Source organism: Lagopus muta, chromosome 12, assembly GCF_023343835.1.
Source record: "Lagopus muta isolate bLagMut1 chromosome 12, bLagMut1 primary, whole genome shotgun sequence".
NCBI classification, from domain to species: Eukaryota; Metazoa; Chordata; class Aves; order Galliformes; family Phasianidae; genus Lagopus; species Lagopus muta.
Window position 1 is genome coordinate 11,394,414 of NC_064444.1, and position 21,061 is coordinate 11,415,474.

The 21,061-nt window shown below is 42.6% G+C and overlaps 1 protein-coding gene across 1 annotated transcript; it reads right to left on the bottom strand.

Annotated features, from left to right (window-relative positions):
* Nucleotides 1-8,809: 8,809 nt before the first annotated feature.
* On the bottom strand, nucleotides 8,810-20,819 carry CCNE1 (cyclin E1). Its single transcript, XM_048958861.1, has 11 exons — nucleotides 20,653-20,819; nucleotides 20,468-20,558; nucleotides 20,163-20,231; nucleotides 14,554-14,696; nucleotides 14,324-14,459; nucleotides 12,983-13,129; nucleotides 11,238-11,333; nucleotides 10,737-10,871; nucleotides 10,540-10,651; nucleotides 10,292-10,449; nucleotides 8,810-9,465 (listed from the first exon to the last, which is right to left on the bottom strand). Exons 1-11 carry the CDS (start codon nucleotides 20,664-20,666, stop codon nucleotides 9,343-9,345), a joined length of 1,224 nt encoding a protein of 407 aa, XP_048814818.1. The 5' UTR covers nucleotides 20,667-20,819; the 3' UTR covers nucleotides 8,810-9,342.
* Between the last annotated feature and the right edge of the window lie 242 nt (nucleotides 20,820-21,061).

A 21,061-nucleotide genomic window follows, 5' to 3' on the forward strand; every position in this document is an offset into this window, starting at 1 on the left:
CAATATTCAGATACAGTTTAGCATCAAAAAATCTTTCAGAACGGTCATAGTCCAGGAGAATACATCTAATTCCCTCTAAAATAATTTGGAGCTTCACTGGGTAGAAAATTGCTATTTCTGCTCCATTGCCAGAGAATTCCATTTTTAATTATAGAAATTTCTGTTATGAACAATTATAATACTCTTTTGCATTCTCTCTCGCTCTTAGTTCAAACATACTATTAGCTTTTTAAACTACTGCTATGCACTGAGCAGGCATAGGTCACTCCTGATGCACAGCAACTCAGACATCCATGCCTCCTGAACTAGCTCATGCTGAGTAAGAAAATACAAACCTTTTTTCTTTTTTTTGGCATGTTCCAGGACAAATTATTCTAAAAACCATGACTTTTGGCAGCAACCTTCATTCAGATTAAATGAGAACAGAAAAATAATAAAGATCTTCTCCGGAGTGTGGATGCAGGACCAGTAATGCTTTGTGCAGACACAAGCAGGCTGGGAAGAGCCGCCTGAGAATGCCAGAAGCCAGTGGAAAACGACAGACCTTTTGTACCATGTGTGTCTGTGGGATCTTGAAATAAAAGGATAAATTCTCAATTCCCAAACTGATAAACACAAAATTATCTTTACACAATAATTAATCATCCTGTAGGATTAATCAGCCGAAAAAGACATTCTCTGGTTTCTGACGAGCGAGATGCTCTCAGGCAGCAGAGTGGGATTCGCAGCTCACAGCTGTCCCAGCCAGAGGAAATGAACAACTGCAGCAGCACGGGAGTTGGTCAAGACCTACATCCCGAGGATTAGTGTTTGTAAAGAGACAAAGGTGATAAATCAGTTGCTTTAATCCACGGCAGCATTAAACAGATTGTCCCCGTAAGTTTAGTACTTGCTTTTTCTGTTCCAACTGGAATTTAGTACCTTTACTGATCTGAATCGATAACTTTAATTGGTAGTTTAGAGTTATGTGCAAGGCACACTGACACTAATGAAAATTAGTTGCTTAATTCCCCAGCTGTGCCAAGGAGCACACCAGGCAGGCCGCAGGGAAGCTGGAGGAAGGTGCAGCTCCACACCTGCTCCTTGCAAGGATGGGGACGGGATGGGGAGCAGACCTATCCCTCCTTGGCCAAGCCCTCCTGTTTTCCCATGCTCCAAAGGGTTCCTCACCAAGTTCTGTCATGCTTGCCCCTCCCTGCAGGCACACACAGCAGCCCTGTGCTTGCTGCCAAGACTTCTGCTCCATCCCACCAAGGCCATCTCTGGCAACGCCACACTCATGGAACTGGTATCTAAATAGGGGCTGTAAGAAAGAAGGGGACAGGCTCTTTAGTATGGTCTGTTGTGATGGGACAAGGGGAAATGGCTTCAAACTAAAAGAGGGAAGATTTAGATTGGATGTAAAGAACAATGTTTTTTGCAGTAGGTGTGGTGAGGCACTGGAACAGATTGCCCAGAGAGGAGATGGAAGCCCCATCCTAGAAGTGCTCGAGGTTGGGCTGGACCAGGCTCTGAGCATCTGATAGAGCTGTATGTCTCCCTGTTCGCTGCAGGGGAGTTGGACTAGATGACCTTTAGGGGTCGTTTCCAACTCAAATGATTCTGTGATTCTATGAAAAGGACATACACATCAAAAAATATACAGCACCTTCCAATTAAGCTCTTTTGGTATGGATCAAAATTAAAAACACAGTCATCATGTAGGCATATTTGAAGCCCTGCTAGCCAGCAACTAAAGGGTCCAGGCTGTCCCCGCTGCCTTTGAAGCATGCCTGCTGGCTGTAGGTTTCTATAGTGCTCACTTGCAATTACAGCTCTTTTCAACTCTCTCTCTCTCCTTTTTTAATTTAAAGAGATTGAGAGGAATTAAAAAAAAACAACCCCTCATCAATCAGATTTATCTAATAAAACTGTAGAGGTAGAGCCAGCTGCGGCTACCCGTGTCAAAGTCAGTTGTAGATATGAAAAAGAAGGCTGTAATTCATCTTTAAGGCACTGTGCTTGTTACAGGCCTAACAGTGGCCCACTCATCTGCTCCCAGATGTAAGGACACAGGGTGGAGCTCACGTCCCAGCTCCACGTCCCCAACAGGACCGTGGGGCTGTTCTGCACTCCTGCAAGGAGCTTGTGGGCATCGCTATGGGCCTGGGCTGACATTGGGCCTGGGAGCCGTTGGGTGTCTCTCCTTGCCCTGGTCCATCATTTGTACGTCCCTTCATGGCCACCTGGGTATGCTGCCAGCTCATGTTCAGCTGAGCCAATGCCCCCAGGTACTTTTCCTCAGCACAGTCTTCCAGCCACTCTGCCCCAAGCCCGTAGCATTGCATAGGGCTGTTGTGACCAAAGAGCAGGACCTGGCACTCGGTCTTGTTGAACTTCATACCGTTGGCCTCAGCTCACTGATTAAGCCTGTCTGCAGGGCCTTCCTATCCCCAGGCAGATTGACACTTCCTCTTCCCAGCTCGGTGTTGTCTTCGACTTACCAATGGTGCACTCAATTCCCTCATCCAGATCATCATTAAAGATATTAAACAGGACAAGCTCCAATGCTGACTCCTTGGGAACAGCACTTACCAGTTGCCAGCTGGATTTAACTCCACTGTTAATATCACACAGACCCGAGTGCGTTACAGATGTGGGGCACGAGCGATGCCTGTGGTCGTCCTGCAGGTCCCATCTGCTGTGGCTTTGTACATACAGCTCCTGCAAGGACAAAATGCATCGAGTTAGGAAACGTCTAGTTCATCTTTTGTTTCTCCCAGCAAATCTGTGCCATTTTGGAGATATTTTGTAAATTCAGATTTATGATGATTATTTTTCATACTGTGGCTACCACAGTGACCATAGAGAATTTATTGAGGTAATAATGCCTTCAAATAGCCAATTTTCAAAAAAATGGAACCATTGTACTGGATTAACATTCAAACCATTAATATTCAAGCATATTAAGTTACTTAAAGGTTTTTCAGTGTGTGTGCCATTTTGGGGGTATATTTTCCTCATAATACACAAACAGAAGATATGCTTTACTGTTGACATTTAGCACATTTTCTTTATTGCTTTTCATTTCATTATGAGTAAAAACGTTATTTGTCCACCCAGCCTTTTCTAGGACAAATGCCATTGTTTCTGTTTGCAGAGGCAACCAAAAATTAAAGGAAATATTTTAGATGTCAACATTAAATGTCGAAAAATGATCTTAAGTAATTATTAATACCCTAGCACCGTATGCATTTTATTCAGAAAATCCCTGTTAAAAAATATTCATCTGGGGATATTCAAATTTATTATGTAGAACAACACTGCATTAACGCACTGGCTTCTATTTAACGCTTTGGTTCATAGCAACAAAGATACCAATGGGAAATCATTAGACAAATACATGATTTTTGCAGCATAATAGGTCTATGTTTGGTATCATTTGAAAAAAACAAAAAAACAAAAAAAACCAACAGAACCTCACCGAGCTCACACTGACAGAAAAAATGCAATGATCACGCAAAGTATGGCAATATTAGAAACGTTAACAGCTTCCAGAAAGGGATTTTATGTTAATTCAAACATTAATGTTGTCCGAGGCTGCTGATGGAAGGCTGGGCTGCGACACCAGATGAGATGGATGCGGCAGGCAGTAGGAAAGCACCAGCTTGTGGTGTGGGTGGATGAGTTTTATTAATTGTTTTTCCTCTAGAGCTGTAACAACAGCCTGTCAGTAATCTGCATGTTTGGTACTTGATTGTTGTTAATGATTTTGCTGGCTGCCATCCTTACCACCATCTCCTCGTGCTGGCTCCAGCCGTGCGGTGACCAACCTCTACCAGAAGGCTTCTTGAGGAACCGCCCATTGGGAGCCCAGGGACGCCCAGGTGCTTCTCCTAGCCAACACAGACATGGGTGGACCAGGCTGCAGAACAGTTAACGAAGTCTTCTGCTGCCATTTCTCAAGGCAAAACATTTGCTTGAAAATACTCAAATGAATTTGAAGTGATCCATAGGGTGCTTTGTCACATTAATGACTGTTACCAAGTGTCTCTTCCTCACACTGAAGTGTTTGCCCATCGTCAGCCAGGCCGAGACAAAACTGCCTGCTTGTGCCCCGCCGTCCTTCCACACTCACCCAAACTGATCACATGAACACGGCCATTACTAATCACCAGAACGAAGCCCAGAATACTAATAAAACCATGGAGGATGAGCTAAGCTTTGGCACATTCTTCCTTCTGCAAGATTTTGGTCAAAATTAATACATTTTTCTTACTTGCCCTTGGCTGACAACTGGGCTGCCCAAACCAAGGCTTAGACAGCTTATCTTGACCGCTGCTAAGATAACATCACCATCCTGGCTTATGTAAGAAGGAATACCTCCTGCAAAACCAGGGACACCAGCCTCACGTATCAGAGACCAACATCATGCAGCACTGGCTGAGACAAGAGAATAACTTGTTTAAGGATGGTCTGAGAATAAAATGAAATCTAACAACCAAGCCTCACTGTGAGCTGTAAGATTAGGTATCACCTTGATGGCTGTAGGTACTTGGACAAGGAATGTTGGGGTGAATAAAAGTAGTCAGCTTTAAACTTATCACAGTCAACAAGCCGCGGGCATACAGAAAAATGGGGCTGTGGCCCCATGCTGCAGAAGCCCCAGGCTGCATCGTGGTAGGCTACCCACTTCACAAATGCAAAATACCTTGCATGGAATTCCAAAATGAAACACTGCATTGCACCTTTCTGTCTGATGGTGTTACTCTGGGATTCAATCCAAAAGCGCTCACACCATTTATTCAGGCTACACGCAGGGCGCGCAGTAGGTGAGCTCGTGTAACTGGAGTCTGAACATGATAACCTGGCAAACCGCAGCTGTCCCTTGTGGCAAGAAAACCAAACGTTCCTACACAGCTTTATTACGTTCTTCCTGCCGCTGTAGAGAGTGCCTGTCTTCCAACTGAGCCACTTTCAGTTCTACCTGAGATCTCTTCCATCCAGGTTTAAAACCAAAGCCACGAGCTGTGCCGCTGGCTGGTGCAATTGGTACAGCTTCACTCTCCCACCACAAATGCATTCTTCATCCCAACATCATCAATCTGCACAGCCACTCTGAAAGCCCAGCTGTGTGCAAGTTACATTGGAAATCTTTGTTCACAGTTCTCCTGCCATCACTGGAACAGTGGAGATGAATATGACATCCCAGGTTGCGCTTTCAGCACTGGGATAATCACAGCTGCAGTGGGTGCTCCAGCTGCAGGACTTCCCAAAAAATGACCAGCCCTGTTGTTTTCCTCCCTCTGGAAAACTGTTAAGTTTGTGATTAAAACCAGGATAATTTCAGTTTCACAGAATTTTTTAATATACTCTTTGTAAATAAACACGTCGTTGTTTGATTTTGCTTTTATAGCTTGAGCCCATTAATATGTGGCTGAATAATTGTTTTTTAAACAAAGTGAAGACCAACTGAAGCTCTGCAAGGCATTAAAGTAAATAAAGGCATTTAGATTTAACGCAGTGTTTCCTCACCACAGTTATGAACATCATCATAAATCCACTAGCTCCTCCTCTTTCCCATGCTCATGAAAATTTAAGAAACTAAACCCTTGTTTCCATATCAAAGATAATCAAGAACTGAAACCTCTGGGAAGAGGAGGCACAGGTCTGACACATGTCCCCAAAGGGACACTGAGGGGAACCCTGCTGAAACTCCACAAAGCAGTCAGTACTTCATTAAAAATACACCTGCCTTCTCACCATACTCGTAACATAAGAGCATATCCTGCTCACTAAAGCGAAAGCAGTTTCCACATAAACACCCAATTCCAATACCCAGTCTGCTTCTCAGAATTGCCAGCAGTTTTAGAACCACAGCCCTCTGGGATCAGGAAGCTCCCCTTCCTTCCTTGACAGCCATTTGATTCACATGCCCTCAAACGTGCCAGTCTGCAGACTTGAAAACCCCAGCTCCACTCAGCCTACAAACAATACATTATTGCTTTTCCCAATTTCAAATGCACCATAAACAGAAATGAAAAGCTTCATATACCAAGTTATTCATTTGTGCTTGGCTTGAACTGATTATTTCAAGAGACTGAAAGGAGGCAGATTACACAGTATCGCAATATTCTGCAGTCTTAATTAAATGTTTGATTAAATATTAGTTGTGTCAGTAGAAGATAATTCAAAACTTGACACAGTTTTTGTACTTTAACAGTAAGACCTAATTCTATTTTAATAGAAGACCTAATTTTATTTTTTGATGGGACAGGAAGGGGATGTCTGAGCAGCATTGTAGTCTACAAACTACTATTAGATAACTGCAGCACTTTCACCATCTTGGCACCTGGCAAAACCACTTTGCTGACCCACGCATTTTCAACCTTTCTGCTAACCCGTTCCCTAAGCCCAGCTTCACAATTACAATCTCCCCTCACTAATTTAGGGCTGCTTCCTTCAACACAATCACAGCCACTGCAAACATTCAAGGGCAGCAGCAATAATCAGCTCTGGATTCCTTTCTCTCGCTCTAAGTTTCTTCAGTGCCCCCAGCTTTCAGACCAAGGTGAGGCTTTGATGCATAGTTATGGCAAACCTTTCAGGAGGAAGAAGATAATCATATACCACCTGGGTTAGCACAGAATTCAATTTATTTTGCAGCATGCTTTATGCTGGCCTGTAGCTATTAAAGGGAGAGACAGTTTCAAGCTCGAGAGTGCACAGCAACGTGCAGCTGAATTGCTGTTCCCCATTCCAGGCCCTGTGCTGCCTTCAGGAGCAGCATGTTAGTGGGTCCCTCTCCCCACCTCTCAGGGCAACAGGTTCGAGACAGCTTGCAGAAATGTTACCTGATGTTAGCTCACCTCTTGCCCAAACTTGAGCCTCTTTGCAAATTTGCAAACATGCTGAAATCTTCTTCTCTTACCCCATCAGCAGGTCTGCCTGCTTCTTTCTTGCTAATGAAGATCCATCTCCAGATTGGTCCAGATAGAATTTGTGAGAATAGGATTCTTAGGCAAAAATAGAGGGGGAAATCCCTCCTTTTGTTTTCACTTCCTTTTGAAGCACCCTACAAAGACAGAGCAGCTAGACACGCATGCACACCCAAGTATATTGCAATACAACCAGGAACAAGACATCCTTAAAGAGCAAGAAAGAGAAAATAGATCTACAGTCCTCTTGGAAAGTATAGCATCTCCAGCACATGATTGGTACCTGGGTCTCCCAGAGCAGAGCTCCACACTCTGAGCAGACCACTTAGAAATAACACTGATCTCTGAAGAGTGGAAGAGTTATCACATTGGCAGGACTACCATCAAAAGCAGAGAGATTTAGAAAGAAGCCAGTTACATGAACAACTTCACACAAGTAGGTATGTGTCACTATAGCAGATAGCTGTCCCACAGCCCAGAGAACTAGAGGGACACCTGCACTCACAGCTGAGTGATGTGAACCAGAAAGTAACACTTAGCTTAAACTGAAAGTTAGCATTTATCACATCTGTGATGTTTTTACAGAATATTCCTTGAAGTTAGAAGTAACAAAGTATAATCTGTCTATAGAGCCAGTCAGTTTAAATATACCTTAAAAAAACTTCAACTAAGCACTATCAAGTACCAGAAACTCTCATGCTAACATTTGGTGAGAAATTCAAGAATTCAGCCCAGAGAGCACACCTTTCAGGAGGCATTTTTCTATGGGTTTTTTTCTTTTTTGTTTGTTTGTTTGTTCTGCTTTTTTCCCCCTCCTCAAGTTTTGGGCTCTAAATTTAAGAACAGGTATTAAAATGTGTCTTGACAATTCCTCCACTGTTACAAATGCTTAATGGGCAAATGAAGTTTGCTTGGCCGGGACATGGGACATGCAGCACTCCAAGAAATGAAAGCCTCTCTGAGCTGGCACCAGCAAACTTGTTCAGCTTTATCTGCAGCTGTTAACACAGAATTTATAACCATTCATTGCAGGAGGAAAAAAAAAAAAAAAAAAGGCAGCAGCACCAAATAATTTGCTTACCATTAATTACAGTAGGCATATTTATTATATCAGAGCTTTAACATTTATCAGAATACTGGGTTGGGGAGGAAGGAAAGGGAGAATAACTTAAAAGCAGTGTTGGTGGAAACTTACATTTAGAAAGATTAACCATCAGCAGAGAAGCAGCTTCCAGAAATACAAATGTAGCATCTAAGTAATCTACAGGAGGTGGTGAATCCTGGTATAGCCACAAAAGCTCTCAGTGTTGTGGAACAGTCCTTCAAAGTGAACACCACGAAAAAAGTCAGCAACTGTTTTTGCATCTATTTCCCTTTTCTTCAGAAATGGTCTTACTATGAATCTCAGATCCTGCAGAGGTCAAGGACTATTCTTCCTATAAAACATTTACAGGCACACACCGTCCCAGAATTCAATTTTGCACAGATTGCTTGCTGTCAAAGTACATGCCAAAATCCCAAAGTTTAAATCATTGCATTTAAAATAAAGGCAGCTTCTTTCCCCATTGCTTCTTGCTATTAAATACAATGATCCAGACACTGACTCAAGAAGTTCCCAACACACTGATCGTTAGCACACGTGTTGTGGAAGGATTCCCCAGACACTTGTCATGTTTATTATCCCCTCTCTCGTCATGTGCAACTCAAGAAAAATCTAAATCAACATAAAAATTCATCTTAATATCCAAAAATGGAACTTCCATTGGTGAGCTAGTAGTGCTAAATAAATAAGATGATAGTTACTATATTCGTTGCACCCAGTTCCCACACTACACTACTGGTCACAGTCTGAAAAACCTTAGCTGACCATAATCAAAAGAAAAATAGGAATATACATAAAACCAGCTGTCTTAGACAGCATTTTTATTAAAAATGGATACACAGAGACATAGCAGCATTTACAATAAAGATTTTTTTGAAAAGGCATCAGGTTGTAAGCCAACCATTTGAAAAAGAGGCTTTGAAACGTGGCCTTGCACAGCATGTCTTGCCCAGTTGTCAACAGGGGACTGCATAACTGCTGATTATTCAAAAGACAAACAGGCACGGTAAATAACCCAAACTTTAAGCCTTTTTTTCTGAACAGTTGGTCACATCAAGCATCACCCTCAATAGCAGCATTTGGAGCACTCTTCGGTGTTCTTTTAAGTGGCTGGCGTACTCGATCCATTTCTATAAAATATTTTAACGTTCAATAAAAATATTTCAAATAGAAAAAAATCTTCTGTCATGAAAAAGATAAGGTTTCCTTTTCAAATTCCATAAAAGCTTATGAATGTCACCGGCAGCATTTCCATAATGGAGCAGGAGTTAGAACCAGCAGAACAGGCACTTCAGCAAAGTCATCTGTAAACAGTCTGTACAGTCATATCGGCTTCAGTCCAGCGGGCTGCTTCTTACTGCTTTGTGGTGGTGTAAGGACACCAGTGGGGAAAGGTGAAGTCCTATTTTGCTCAGCCAATATGGCTTGTTTTGCTTGAGCTTTGTCCTGAAGGCAGCACAGGAAAAGAGAAAAAATAAATCAATCTTCACTTGGGTGCATTCATGCAACAGATCGATAACGTAACTCAGGGTTTTAGAACTTAATACTCATTTCCTGATGGATAATCTATCATATCTATGCAGTATGCAATAGCCACTGAATATAAACTCCAAGAAATTAATGTTAGCTTTTGGAATCTGACTGTCAGCATTATGGTATCTTCAAGATTGAAAATGAAGAAGCGACTGAATACCGAGAGATTTAACTTCTACTGTAATTAGGTAATGTAGAAGTTAATAATAATGAAAAAACATCGTTTAAGTACAAATTGATGGACACAATTTTGATCCTCTGCAAGTTTGTCACGCTAAAAACCATCGTTGCTCAACTTCTCGTCAACCACCACTGTCACACAACAGCCCCACAAGATCACTCTCAAGTGATTAGTTAATTTCCTTTTTCATTCATTAGTTCATTTCCTTTTTCACCAGATGAGGTTATGTTACCCACATCTCCTATATACAAAGGCCTAATAAACAATACTGTAAGTACCTGGAAAGGCAGAAATATGCTCCCCATTTCTAAAGTAATTATCTATCCTTCAACATAATAGGCTAAAATCATGACCACCTTTTTATACTAACCACTGTACTAGTCAGGCCTTTTCCCTGGTAATTTTGCAACCAGCATACAATCTTAGGCCTTTTACAATCATCATACACTCAGTCTCAATCTGATAATGCTTCACGTGAACTCAATTTATGTTCTAGCCAAAGAAGAACGAATACTAGAGATTTTAGGCAGTTTTTGTCTTCAGTGTGCATATACATACCAGCAAATCCAAGCTGTTTATGTGCGTCTGTATATTGTGCAAGTCTTCAGGAGCGATACCTCTAAAGTGTTTGAGTTTGGAGCTTCCTACTTCCCTTATAGCCATAGCAAATGGAACCATCCATTTTACACATTCCTCTATCTCACACCATTCATAACCTAGAAGACAAGACATAGGCTTATCTGCCTGACTTAAGATTTCATGTTTGTAAATGCATTAGGCAATCCATAAATACCACTCTTATGTACCTGAAACTTTCTGCATCAACTCAGATGAGGAGAAGTGGTACAAAGCAGAAGCTGCAAGTACACCATATGTATACTCCAAGCAGCCAATATCCAGCACACAGAGATCCAAGAGCTACAAGATGACAGATGTCTAATAAGTCTATTGCAAAACATTTTTTTCAGTTGAAATAGTATTTGAAGGATGGAATCAGTCTTACCTCTGCTATTTGTACAAATATTTGTTGTGGATATTGTGGCAACAATACCTCGTAAAGCTCATTTAAATAGGCAACTTGCATGTAAATGTTTAGCCATGATACAACTGTCAGTGGATTTAAGTTCCAATTAAGAGCCTGAAAGAGTAGACATACAAAGCACTTGAGTATTAACAGAGAGTTCTTAACTGAGACCATGCAGCTTTATTTACTCTAGACAGTAAGCTGGGCAAGGCATTTTTGGAACATGCAAATCAATTTTTTCCCCACACCTCCTCCTGATAGGAGGAAACAATTCATTTTGTTAAATACTTGCTCACTGATGGATGCTTTAAATCACCTGTTACCTAGAGGACACTGTTTTCTAATTAGAAAATTGTCTCTTACCAGCACATTAACCAAGGCTCTTGCTTTTAGTTTGATTATGCTACAACTTAAAAGAAAACAAACAAACAAACAAAAAAAACCCAAACATATTCCACTTTGACCACTTTGAAATATTACCTTCATAATGATCAATTCCATACTAAGGATTTCATCTTCTGTACAAGCTCCATCTGTAACATAGGCAAACTGGTGCAACTTTGGTGGATAAATTTCCTGAGAGACAGAAAGGTCAAGTGTTCAGTTTGACAAATATGACTATGAGTTCAGTTTGACAAATAGGTCACAACTAGTCCTCCCAAGTATTAAGAAGCAGAACAACCCAGTGCCACTCCAGCATTTCAAAATGGCGGGGGGGGGGGGGGGGGGGAAGGAAAATAACCATCCGCCCCATCCTAACTCATTGTGTTCTACTCTGCCTTTAATATACATAGATTTCTTTTTCAGCCTTTCTGCTCTTAGTCTTCTCCTTTAACTTCTGATAGATCAGTACAACATGCACTGACTGACTACAACACCCCTGAGGTGCATACAGTAAATGGCATCAAGATTATTCCAATGCAGCCTATGGAAAACATCTTGTATCTCTTGTATTCAAATACAGCTCTACTGGTCACAGATGTTTGTACACCTACCAGGATCTACAACCTTATAAAAACTGTTAGAGTAATAACCTCAGGTCTTGTAAGAAGCAAACAAATACTAACTAACCATAGATATTCCATGGATTGGAAACTGATCACAGAGAGCCCCTCAAACACTACCATCAGAACTGAGCTGCTTTTCAACACGAGGACACAACCTGGCCTAACTGCTCAACAAGTGTAAGCTTCATGTTAAACAGAGCTCTATAATGAAGCCTAATGATTGCACAGCTATCTTAGTTTCAGCTGAGACAGAACTGTTTTCTTCATAGTGTCTGGTACGGTGCTATGCTTTGGTTCCAGGAGAAAAACAATGTTGATAACACACGGATGTGTGTATCTGCTGCTGAGCAGTGTTGTACAGAGCCAAGGCCGTTCTCAGCAAAGGGCCAGGAGCTGGGAGGGAACAGAATTTGACAGCTGACTTCAACCAGACAAAGGGATATTCCATACCCTATGGCAACATGCAGGAGGCATTCTGTGGAAGTTCGTCTCACTTTCTTCCACTGGTTGGGAGGTTAGTTGGACACTCAGCAATTGCTTGTCCATCACTTGTTATGCAGGTATATATGCATATATCATAACTATTAGCCTTTTTATTTTCTCTACCTTAGTAAACAGTGTTATCTCAACTCACAAGTTGCACATTTTTTCCCCCTGATTCTCTCCCCCAGTGAGATCACTGGGAAGGGGGGAGTAAGGAAATGACTGTGGTGCTGAGCCACCTGCTGGGTTCAACTACAACAGCAGCAATACAATTTATGCTTAGGAACAAATCAAACATCAATATGCCTCTTAAAAGACAAAGAGTGAGAAGTTTTGAAGCCCTATCTTAATAGCTCAATTTATGCCAGTAAATAAAAATGGCTCGGGTTGTATTATCCAGTAGATACTGCACCAACAGTAGAATTGCAACAAGTAGTCTTTGCATAGAGCAGCCAACAAAAGCTCAACTGGCAACAACAATTAAAAACATTTTGAATTATTCTAACATTGAAGAGACTATTATTTTAAAATAGAGATACTGGTATGTTAGCTAGCCTTAGTCAGTTTTAGCCAATTCTAAAATATAGGAAGGATTTTGAAAATAAAAATTATTGTCTCCTGCTCAAGTTATACTAATAAGCCCCATAAAAGCATCCCAAAAAGCATTTACTGTACAGTAAGTTCACTGTTTGTCCAATCATATATTTAAGTTTAGAAAAAAACAGAGATATTTACCTCAAGCTTTGCTGCTATGAATAAAGAAGAGATCCCAATAAGTTGCAATAGTGTTTTTACAACGTTCTGTTGTGTTGCCATAAATCTATCAAAGAAATCTTGTGCTAAATAAAAAGTTTCTCTATGAAGCTTGTAGACTTCACAAACCTAGAGAAACAGAGATACAAAGATCAAGAACAATTTTAAATAGTCAAGAACAGATGCTACAGATTTATTAAAAATGTAAAACCTAGACATACCATTTCATATTTGACTTCTGCTTCACTGATACTGAAAACCAACATGTTACTAAGAGCAGGAGCTAAACTGTTCCCTTTGACTCACAGGATGACCACCACTACAGTAAATCCCTCTCAAAAAAATAACAAATCCAAGTGGAAGCCCTCGTATGAAATGGGAGCACGTTCTAATAATATTGGAACATCAGCTCCTCACATTCACAAACATGCATCATTTCTACACCTCAGAAGAGAAAATTCTCAACTGCTTTAGAATCAAGAACAAAGATTATATCAACTCATTCAAACACCAAAAATACTCTCATAGAGACAGCAGAGTTGCTATATATTCTACAAGCCAATAACACAGAAGAAAGTTCCAGAAGAACTTGCAGCAGGCTACAAGTACCTAGATGGCCTACAGGAAAGATGGAGAGGTTTTTTTATCAGGAAATATAGTGATAGGATAAGGGTAATTAATGGCTTGAAACTAGAAGAGCATATGATTTAGATTAGATGTTGGGAAGAGATTCTTTACACAGAGGGTGGTGAGGCACTGGAAGCAGGAAAGTAGTCGATGCTCCATCCTTGGGAGCACTCAAGTCCAGGCTGGATGGGGTCTTGGACAACCTGGCCTAATGGAAGGTGCCCCTGCCCATGGCAAGGAGTTGAAACTACACAGTCTTTATGGTCCCTTCCAGCCTGACCCATTCTATTACTCCATGTCAGAGACTAGGTGAATCTCACAACACACCACACACTCCTTACAGTAACTTGAATAATCATTTGTGCAGATTTAATCTGTTGTGTGACCTTAAGCTTACCCTGTGGAGCTTTAGGGACAAACTGATTATTATACACTATTCATTTAAATTAATATCTGAATATACTGCCAGTTCATGTACCATCAACTCAAGCCATTGTGTATATTTGAACATACATATATATATACACACACACATATACATACATATATATTTGATACCATTCACTGACAAACTTAATAAGAAGACAAGTAGCCAGTGCTAAATGGATTATGAAACATCATGAGAAGTGCTCATGACACTTATTAGCACTTTAACAAAAGCACATTTAAAGTAGTCACAGACCCAGAACAGCTTACCTCCATTAGCCAGTCTAGAAGGATTGTTCGCATTTTAGGTTGCAGGAGAGGGTGCCTTTGCATGTACAGTTTGTCCCTCACATATGTCTCCTCTTTGTTTATCATGTTTTTCCATACATCATCTCTGTTTGCCCAGCTAAGACAGATAGATGAAAGATGAACACGCTCAGTTTCAAATCATAGCACAAAAGGAAGGCAGAGAAGTGGTAGCAAAGCAGCAGCATACTTACCCCAGAATTGGTAGTGGTGAAGATCTAGTTGAAGCAACATTCAGATGTATGAAGTGAGAGTAATCAACACCAACTGGATCATCATCTTTATCTGGAGTAGGAATCAGCACATGGGGATCTTTGTTAATGTTATTCCAGGACAGCTATAAAATGAAAAAGAAGATTTTACGCTATGGCTGTAAAAGTAATGATTTTAGCTGTAAATAATAGCACGCTTGAAATAAACCACAACAAACTGTGATTACCTCTGTAAACACAGAGGCTGAAAGTAACCTGTGGAAATCATCTGGCCCACTGCTTTTGCTGAAGCAGGGCTACTTACAGCAGAGGACCACATCCAGACAGTTTTGAGCATCTCCAAGAAGATTCCTCACTCTCTGTTCACAATCTGTTCTAACTCTCTGGTCACTCACACAATAGAAATTTCCTGACATCCAGAAGGAATCTTCTGCATTTCATTTTGTGCCCACTGCCTCTTGTCTTACCAATGGGCACCATGAGAAGAGCTCCATCTTCTTGTACCCTCTCTTCAGGTATCTATATGCACTGATGAGATATCCCTAAGCCTGATCTCCTCCAAGCCACCCTCACAGAGCAGATGCTCCCTTCCCTTCATTATCTCAGGGTCCTTCACTAGGTTCTCACCAGTAGCTCTCAGTTCCCCAGGAAAACACTATTTATTTTATTTCACTGTAGAATACAAAGTCAGCGCCACAACATCATATCTAAGCAAGTTAAAATTCACCATTTCTGCTTAAGAGCAAAGTCAGCCATCTTGCTGCAAATCAGTCTATTCCGCAGTACTGAAGGGACATGGATCCTTAACAAGAACCATAATATGCTTCAAGAAATAACAGTAAAAAAAAAAAAAAACCAAAACAGAAGACTCATTAGGTGTTAGTAAAATGCCCCACATGAACAACTTGCCCCAGAGGCAAAGAAGCTCCCACACCTGACTTTTGCCCTTTCACTGCTACAAGTGACATCACTTTCCAGCAAAATGGCTACTCCCTAGCTCCAGCTTCAGAAATAGAAACTACTGACTTCAGAAATGAAAGCCACAGTTCTCTTGCAGCTATGAAATTGTATTACTGTCAGATAGAGAGGTAATTTCACCTTCAGAGTTCTACAGGCAAATCTAGCATAGCTACTAATGCACCCATGCTGTGATTTAATTTGGGTTGGAATGGAAGGGAAAAAGAATAGTATCTGTAGTACAGAATTGACAGATTTCTTATCAAGTGAAAGTTTGATCATCACAATAGCATTGCTTTAAGTTAATTTTTGCCCTCCCTCAAAGCTAGACTGTAGTCACACTTTGTCCTCCCAGCTGCATGGCAAGTCCAGCTGCCAACAGCATTAGGAGGAGCAATGCCTTATCAGTTAATCAACAAACCAACAGAAGGGCCATGCATTTGATCTAATTAAAGGTGCCTACTACACCAGCAGTAGCTAAAAGAAAAGAGATCTGTTCCACTCTTCTCAGCCAAAGTAGACACCACACAGCCATTGATTTAAGAGAGATTTCATCACATTCTATCTTCTCTAAGGAAACAAATCAAGATTTAAGACCTTCTTAGATGTCTTAAGAAGTGAAAACAAAGCTACCAATAATAACAGCTCAAAACAAAAAAAAAAATAACAGCTCACCAATACAACTGGGGTAGAACACAAGCAACAGTGAAGCACGTAGCTTAGCTAGAGATAAGAATGGAAGTGAATATGCAGTGCCCTCAGAAGCAAGAAGGGAGATAGGAGTCTGAATTAGTTGAAGTGAAGGAACACCAAAGTTTTGATATGCATTTTGGTCGAGTGAATGAGATTATTAGATTCCTGATTCTTTAAAGCAGATTTAGCAAGATACTGAGCCGAAACCAAGAAGCAGTATCAAGAAATTGCTGAACATCACACTGTAACTGTAAGGAGATAAAAGGATTGCTGAACTGCTACTGAAAGTGAAACAGTTTAAGGTGAGGAGGGCCTGAGGCAATCAGGAAGTGCTTCCTTTAGGCTGGCACAGTGCAAGCCCTAAAGCACATAACTGGAAACTACATACAGGTAGGACATGAGAACGCTCATTAAAAGAAACACCTGCAAGGGCAGAACAGAGCAGATCAAAGACTTGCAGCAGAACAGTCAAGCACACAAGCAGCTCCAACAAAGAAAACCCTAGAATTCAGAGATAATATATTTTTAACCCAAACATTCTCATACCTCATTTTTCTGTAGCATGTCAGTCACTAACATACCAAACACTCACAGAAATGGAACATCTTTGGGCACACAGGTCAGCCACCAAATTGAGCAGGCAGTGACTATTTGGGTCACTGCAGCATTCAGGGCCTTCAGAAAATCAGCCACACAAAGACCTGAGATACCTGTGCCCCTCTGAGCTACCAGTAAAGTTTCTAGGGGTAAAAGGTGCCAACAGGAATGTTGGAGATGACAGTAACCCAGAATTGCACTAAAAACAGCAGTGTCACTGGATTTTCAGCATGGAAACCAAAGTCAAAGAAGCAGGAGAGGGAAAAGTCAGGTTGTCTCACCTCGAAGTAGCATTTCCAAGTGGACAGACTTCAACTATTAGACTGCAGCCTTACTTTGCCTATCAGAAAGCATTAAGCCCTACAATTCCAGCCAATTTTCACTCACAGGAAGCAGTAAAGGTTGAAGTAGAGGGCTTTTCCACTAGAAAGAGATTCTAGAATTATCAAATGAAGAGGAGAAATAAGAACAAAAATTTGGTCATTTCAATTCTGTTTGAACAGCATAGGAGCTTCTGACACTTAATTTTCTAAAGAGTCTGCCAGTATTAGGGACAAGTCAGACTCTCAACTTGGATATAGCTAATGTCGTTCACTTGTTTAAGTGCATGAGGTTTTTGTTGTAGTCACTGTTGCATTTTTCTTTTGTTTCTTTAATTTTACCTTTCAGAAACAACCTAGGCTTGTTAAAGAATCTCTTCAGAGGACATTTTAAGATTGTTAGATAGAACATCTTGACAACAGTAAGACTAGATTCTGGAAAAACGGCCAGTGAGAAATTGATCAAAACTGATTACTGAAAGCTTGCTCTGTCTCCTTCCCATCTGAAAAGATTAGCTAGCCCCATCCCAAGATTTCTTACCACTTCTAGTTTCCGTTCTCCACCCTAGATTCAGGAGAACATGCATTTTCTATCATAATTGCATGGATTACTCTAATCAAATGAAATGAACTTTGCTTTATGCAGAGCCTTGGAAGTGCATCCGTCCATAGAAAGCAGGCAGAATTAATACGAGAATTGCTTGCAGAATTACAGCAGTGCCAGTACTCCAAAATCAAACACAGAATTGATGCGATATTCTGCTGTCACAAACCTCATGATATAGCCACCCTTCCACCACATAAAGGGTAACAGCATTCTAATTAAGAACTCAGGCCTTATGTTCAACAGAAGCAAACTAATGAACTGACTATGAAGATGCCATAAAGTGGGATGTGACTACGATATTTTGCCTCATGTATAACCTAGTGTCAGTAAACAATTTGTTTAATGTAGAAGTCACGTGGTGCAGGCTGCAGAGGATTTATAGCTGCTTGCATTTTAGAACTGTTGTGCCTCAACAGAATAACTATCTCACTGGCTATCATACAAGCCTGCGATACTGCTGCTGGAACCATAAACATATTCTCATTAGTGGCCCATGGCAATTTATATCAGAGAATAGCTTGTGTCACACCATAGACTGAAGAGCTGCTGCTGTGCAGCCAAATGTTAGCTTTTTTAAACAGATCTGTAACAATCTGGCTACTTTGTCATAACAAAAAACCTTCTCTGTGTAAAGACTGATACACAGGTATCCATTTTTATCTACGGCTCACAGAATCAAAGGGTCAAATTCCCACCGGTATCCTAAAGATAACTTGAAAAATTCCTAAATAATGCTTTGGATGCCTCCTGCCTGAGTTATCTGAATTTTGCTATACCTATTGTTCCTGAAGTAGCATTTAATAGCAACACAGGAGAGAAAAAAAAAAAAGAAAGAAAAAAAAAAAACAACCAGAAAATTGGAAGCCTGTATCTACTTCCAAAGCTGAAGATAAATGTGCACAAAATATATTTCAAACTGCTTTTCAGTCTTCTCGAAAGAAGACAAAACTAGGTCTGTCATAAGGATTTTCCCAACAATGCCTTATTATTGTGGAATAAACATTTAGGAGAAGCCCTGGCCTAACTCTTAGGGAACGTTTTGCTAAAGGAGGGGTCCGTAGTGAAGGACAGGCAGCTCTTCCTTGTCAGAAGTGAGAAATTAGTTTAATACACTGCACAAAAGAAAAACAGAAGGGAAGGAGAGATCCCCTCATTAAATGCTCACCATTTGAGCCCTGCTTAATATGTTGACTGATAACTAGTGTACGCAGTTGCAACAAGCAGAGGCCATTCCAAACAATGATGCCCATCTGTTATGGTAGCACTTTAGTCTTAGAACTTCCAGCTGCCACTTCTGGTTAGATGTGCGACATTATGCATAGTCTCGCGTACCAAATGAGTGCAGTCTGTACTCCCTGATCATGACTTTTGCAGCTTAAGTATCACCCTGCATGTGCATTAACTGGCTGAAGTCCTCGCAACAGAGTGAGTGAGCATGTGCGTGCATATGCACAGGAGAGAATCAAAAAGAAGAATAAACCTACTTCCGAGAGGCTAATTTTGCTCTTTTGTTTAGAGCAAGCATCGCAATGCACAAAGGCATCTTGCTTTCAATACCATAATACCAACAAAGCATCCAATACAAATACCACTAGCACGTCAAGTTTGAAGAACATAGAAACAGCGCTAAGAAGTTTAGGGGATGCTGCTGGACTTCATTCTGACTTTGTAAGTTGGGTCATGCCAAGTGTCCTGTTTGGAAACTGGCACTGGGCACTGCTAACCCCAGCAAGTGGCCTCATTTGTTCTCTGGCCTACAGCATGAATGGCTTTAAAAAAAAATAATCATCCCTTCCATCTGCAGAAGCACGAAGCCTACTTCACCACCACAGTAGTATCTAATAGTATAAACTTCAAAGTTCTGATCTGGAAATTCAAGTTTCCATCCTCCATCTAATAAAAACGCTTGCCAATGAACAGAGCTAACCAAAAGGAACAAGTGATCCTTCCTCCCTCCTGGTTATACATAAGCATAGACAGGGTTACAAAGAGATCCATCTCAAAACTCAGTTCTGTTTGCGTGCCAAAGGGCCGCATGCTTTGGCCTGCAGGATACAGCACATAAGTGAACCACTGAACTCCTACAAGACTCCCGGTACGCCTGTGTGGAAAACTAAGCATGTATGAAGGCTTCTGTAGGGCACAGCCTGGCAACCCCAGGACATTCAGGTACACTGCAGCATTCACGTAATGGTTTAGGCCAATGTAGGCTTCGTCTCTTGCAAAGGCTCCAAAGCAGGCTGTGCCACCAAGGTGGTTTGTGGTCTTCACAAAAAGCCTGGGCTGATGGCCCCCTCAGCCACCACCACGCAGCATGCGGTTACTGCATATCTGTGGGATTGTGTTTGCAATACCAGCGTCCTGCAACAACAGGCTAGTAAGATGAAAGGAACGTGATCTAAGGCCACATTTGTTACCTGGTTTTCGTACTGCTTTTTCCTACTCATTTCAATTTTGGCCATTTCTTCGTCGGGATCCTGGAGAAACTAACAAAAAGAAACGCAGCAATTTAGGGCCAGGGGCTGCGGTTCAGCGCACCGCTCAGCCCGACGCCGTGCTTGAGCCCCGCCGGTCCCCGCGCCGTGACAGCCCCCCGCCCGCGTCCCGCGCCGCACATGGCCACCCCCCCACCCCCAACAAAAGGCCGCGGGAGCAGCGCCGGAGCGCCGGGCCCGCACCGCCCGCCAGGCCATGCCGTGCCGCCTGCCGGGCCTGCACTCACCGTGGCCACATCGGCTTTCCTCTTGCGGGCCCGCACGGCCCCCTCGGCGCCCCCTTCTCCCTTGGCGGGAGCCTTCTCTTCCGCGCAGTCGCTGCCAAGAAAGGAGAAGCGTGAGGACCGGCCCTCGGGGAGCGTCCCCCGGCCTCACTAACGGAGAGCCGGCCCACCCGCGCGGCCGGACTCACCTCTCCCGCCGCATGCTGCCCGCGGGCACGAGCGGCAGCCGAGGGCCGCAGTCCCCACAAAGAGCCGCGAGGCGCGGAAAGGCCCCGCCGCCCCCCGCCCCACGCCGCGCCCCGGGACCGCGCGCTCTCGCACCCCGGAGCTCCCCGGCCAGAGCGCGGGCGCGGCGCTCGGTGCCCGCCCGACGACGGCGGCGGCAGGGTGCGGGGACGGGGCGGGGCGGGAGCGCGGCGCGGGCTGCGCGGGGCACCTCCTGCTTCACAGCGCGGCCGCTCCCGTCCCTGCGCACAGCGCGGCCCGCGCCGAGCGGGACATTTAAACGCGCGGCACGGGGCCGCCTCCCTCCCGCCCGCCCGCCCGCACACGTGGCCCCGCGCCCTGAGCCGGGGGCCGGCGCCCGGGCGGGGCGGG

Excerpts from the sequence above, each read along its gene's own strand:
- CCNE1 (XM_048958861.1), bottom strand. Across the intron at positions 20,232-20,467 it reads GGAAAGCCGATGTGGCCACG|TTTCTCCAGGATCCCGACGA; the intron begins GTGAGTGCAGGC and ends TCTTTTTGTTAG. Across the intron at positions 10,450-10,539 it reads GTTGATGCAGAAAGTTTCAG|GTTATGAATGGTGTGAGATA; the intron begins GTACATAAGAGT and ends CTTGTCTTCTAG.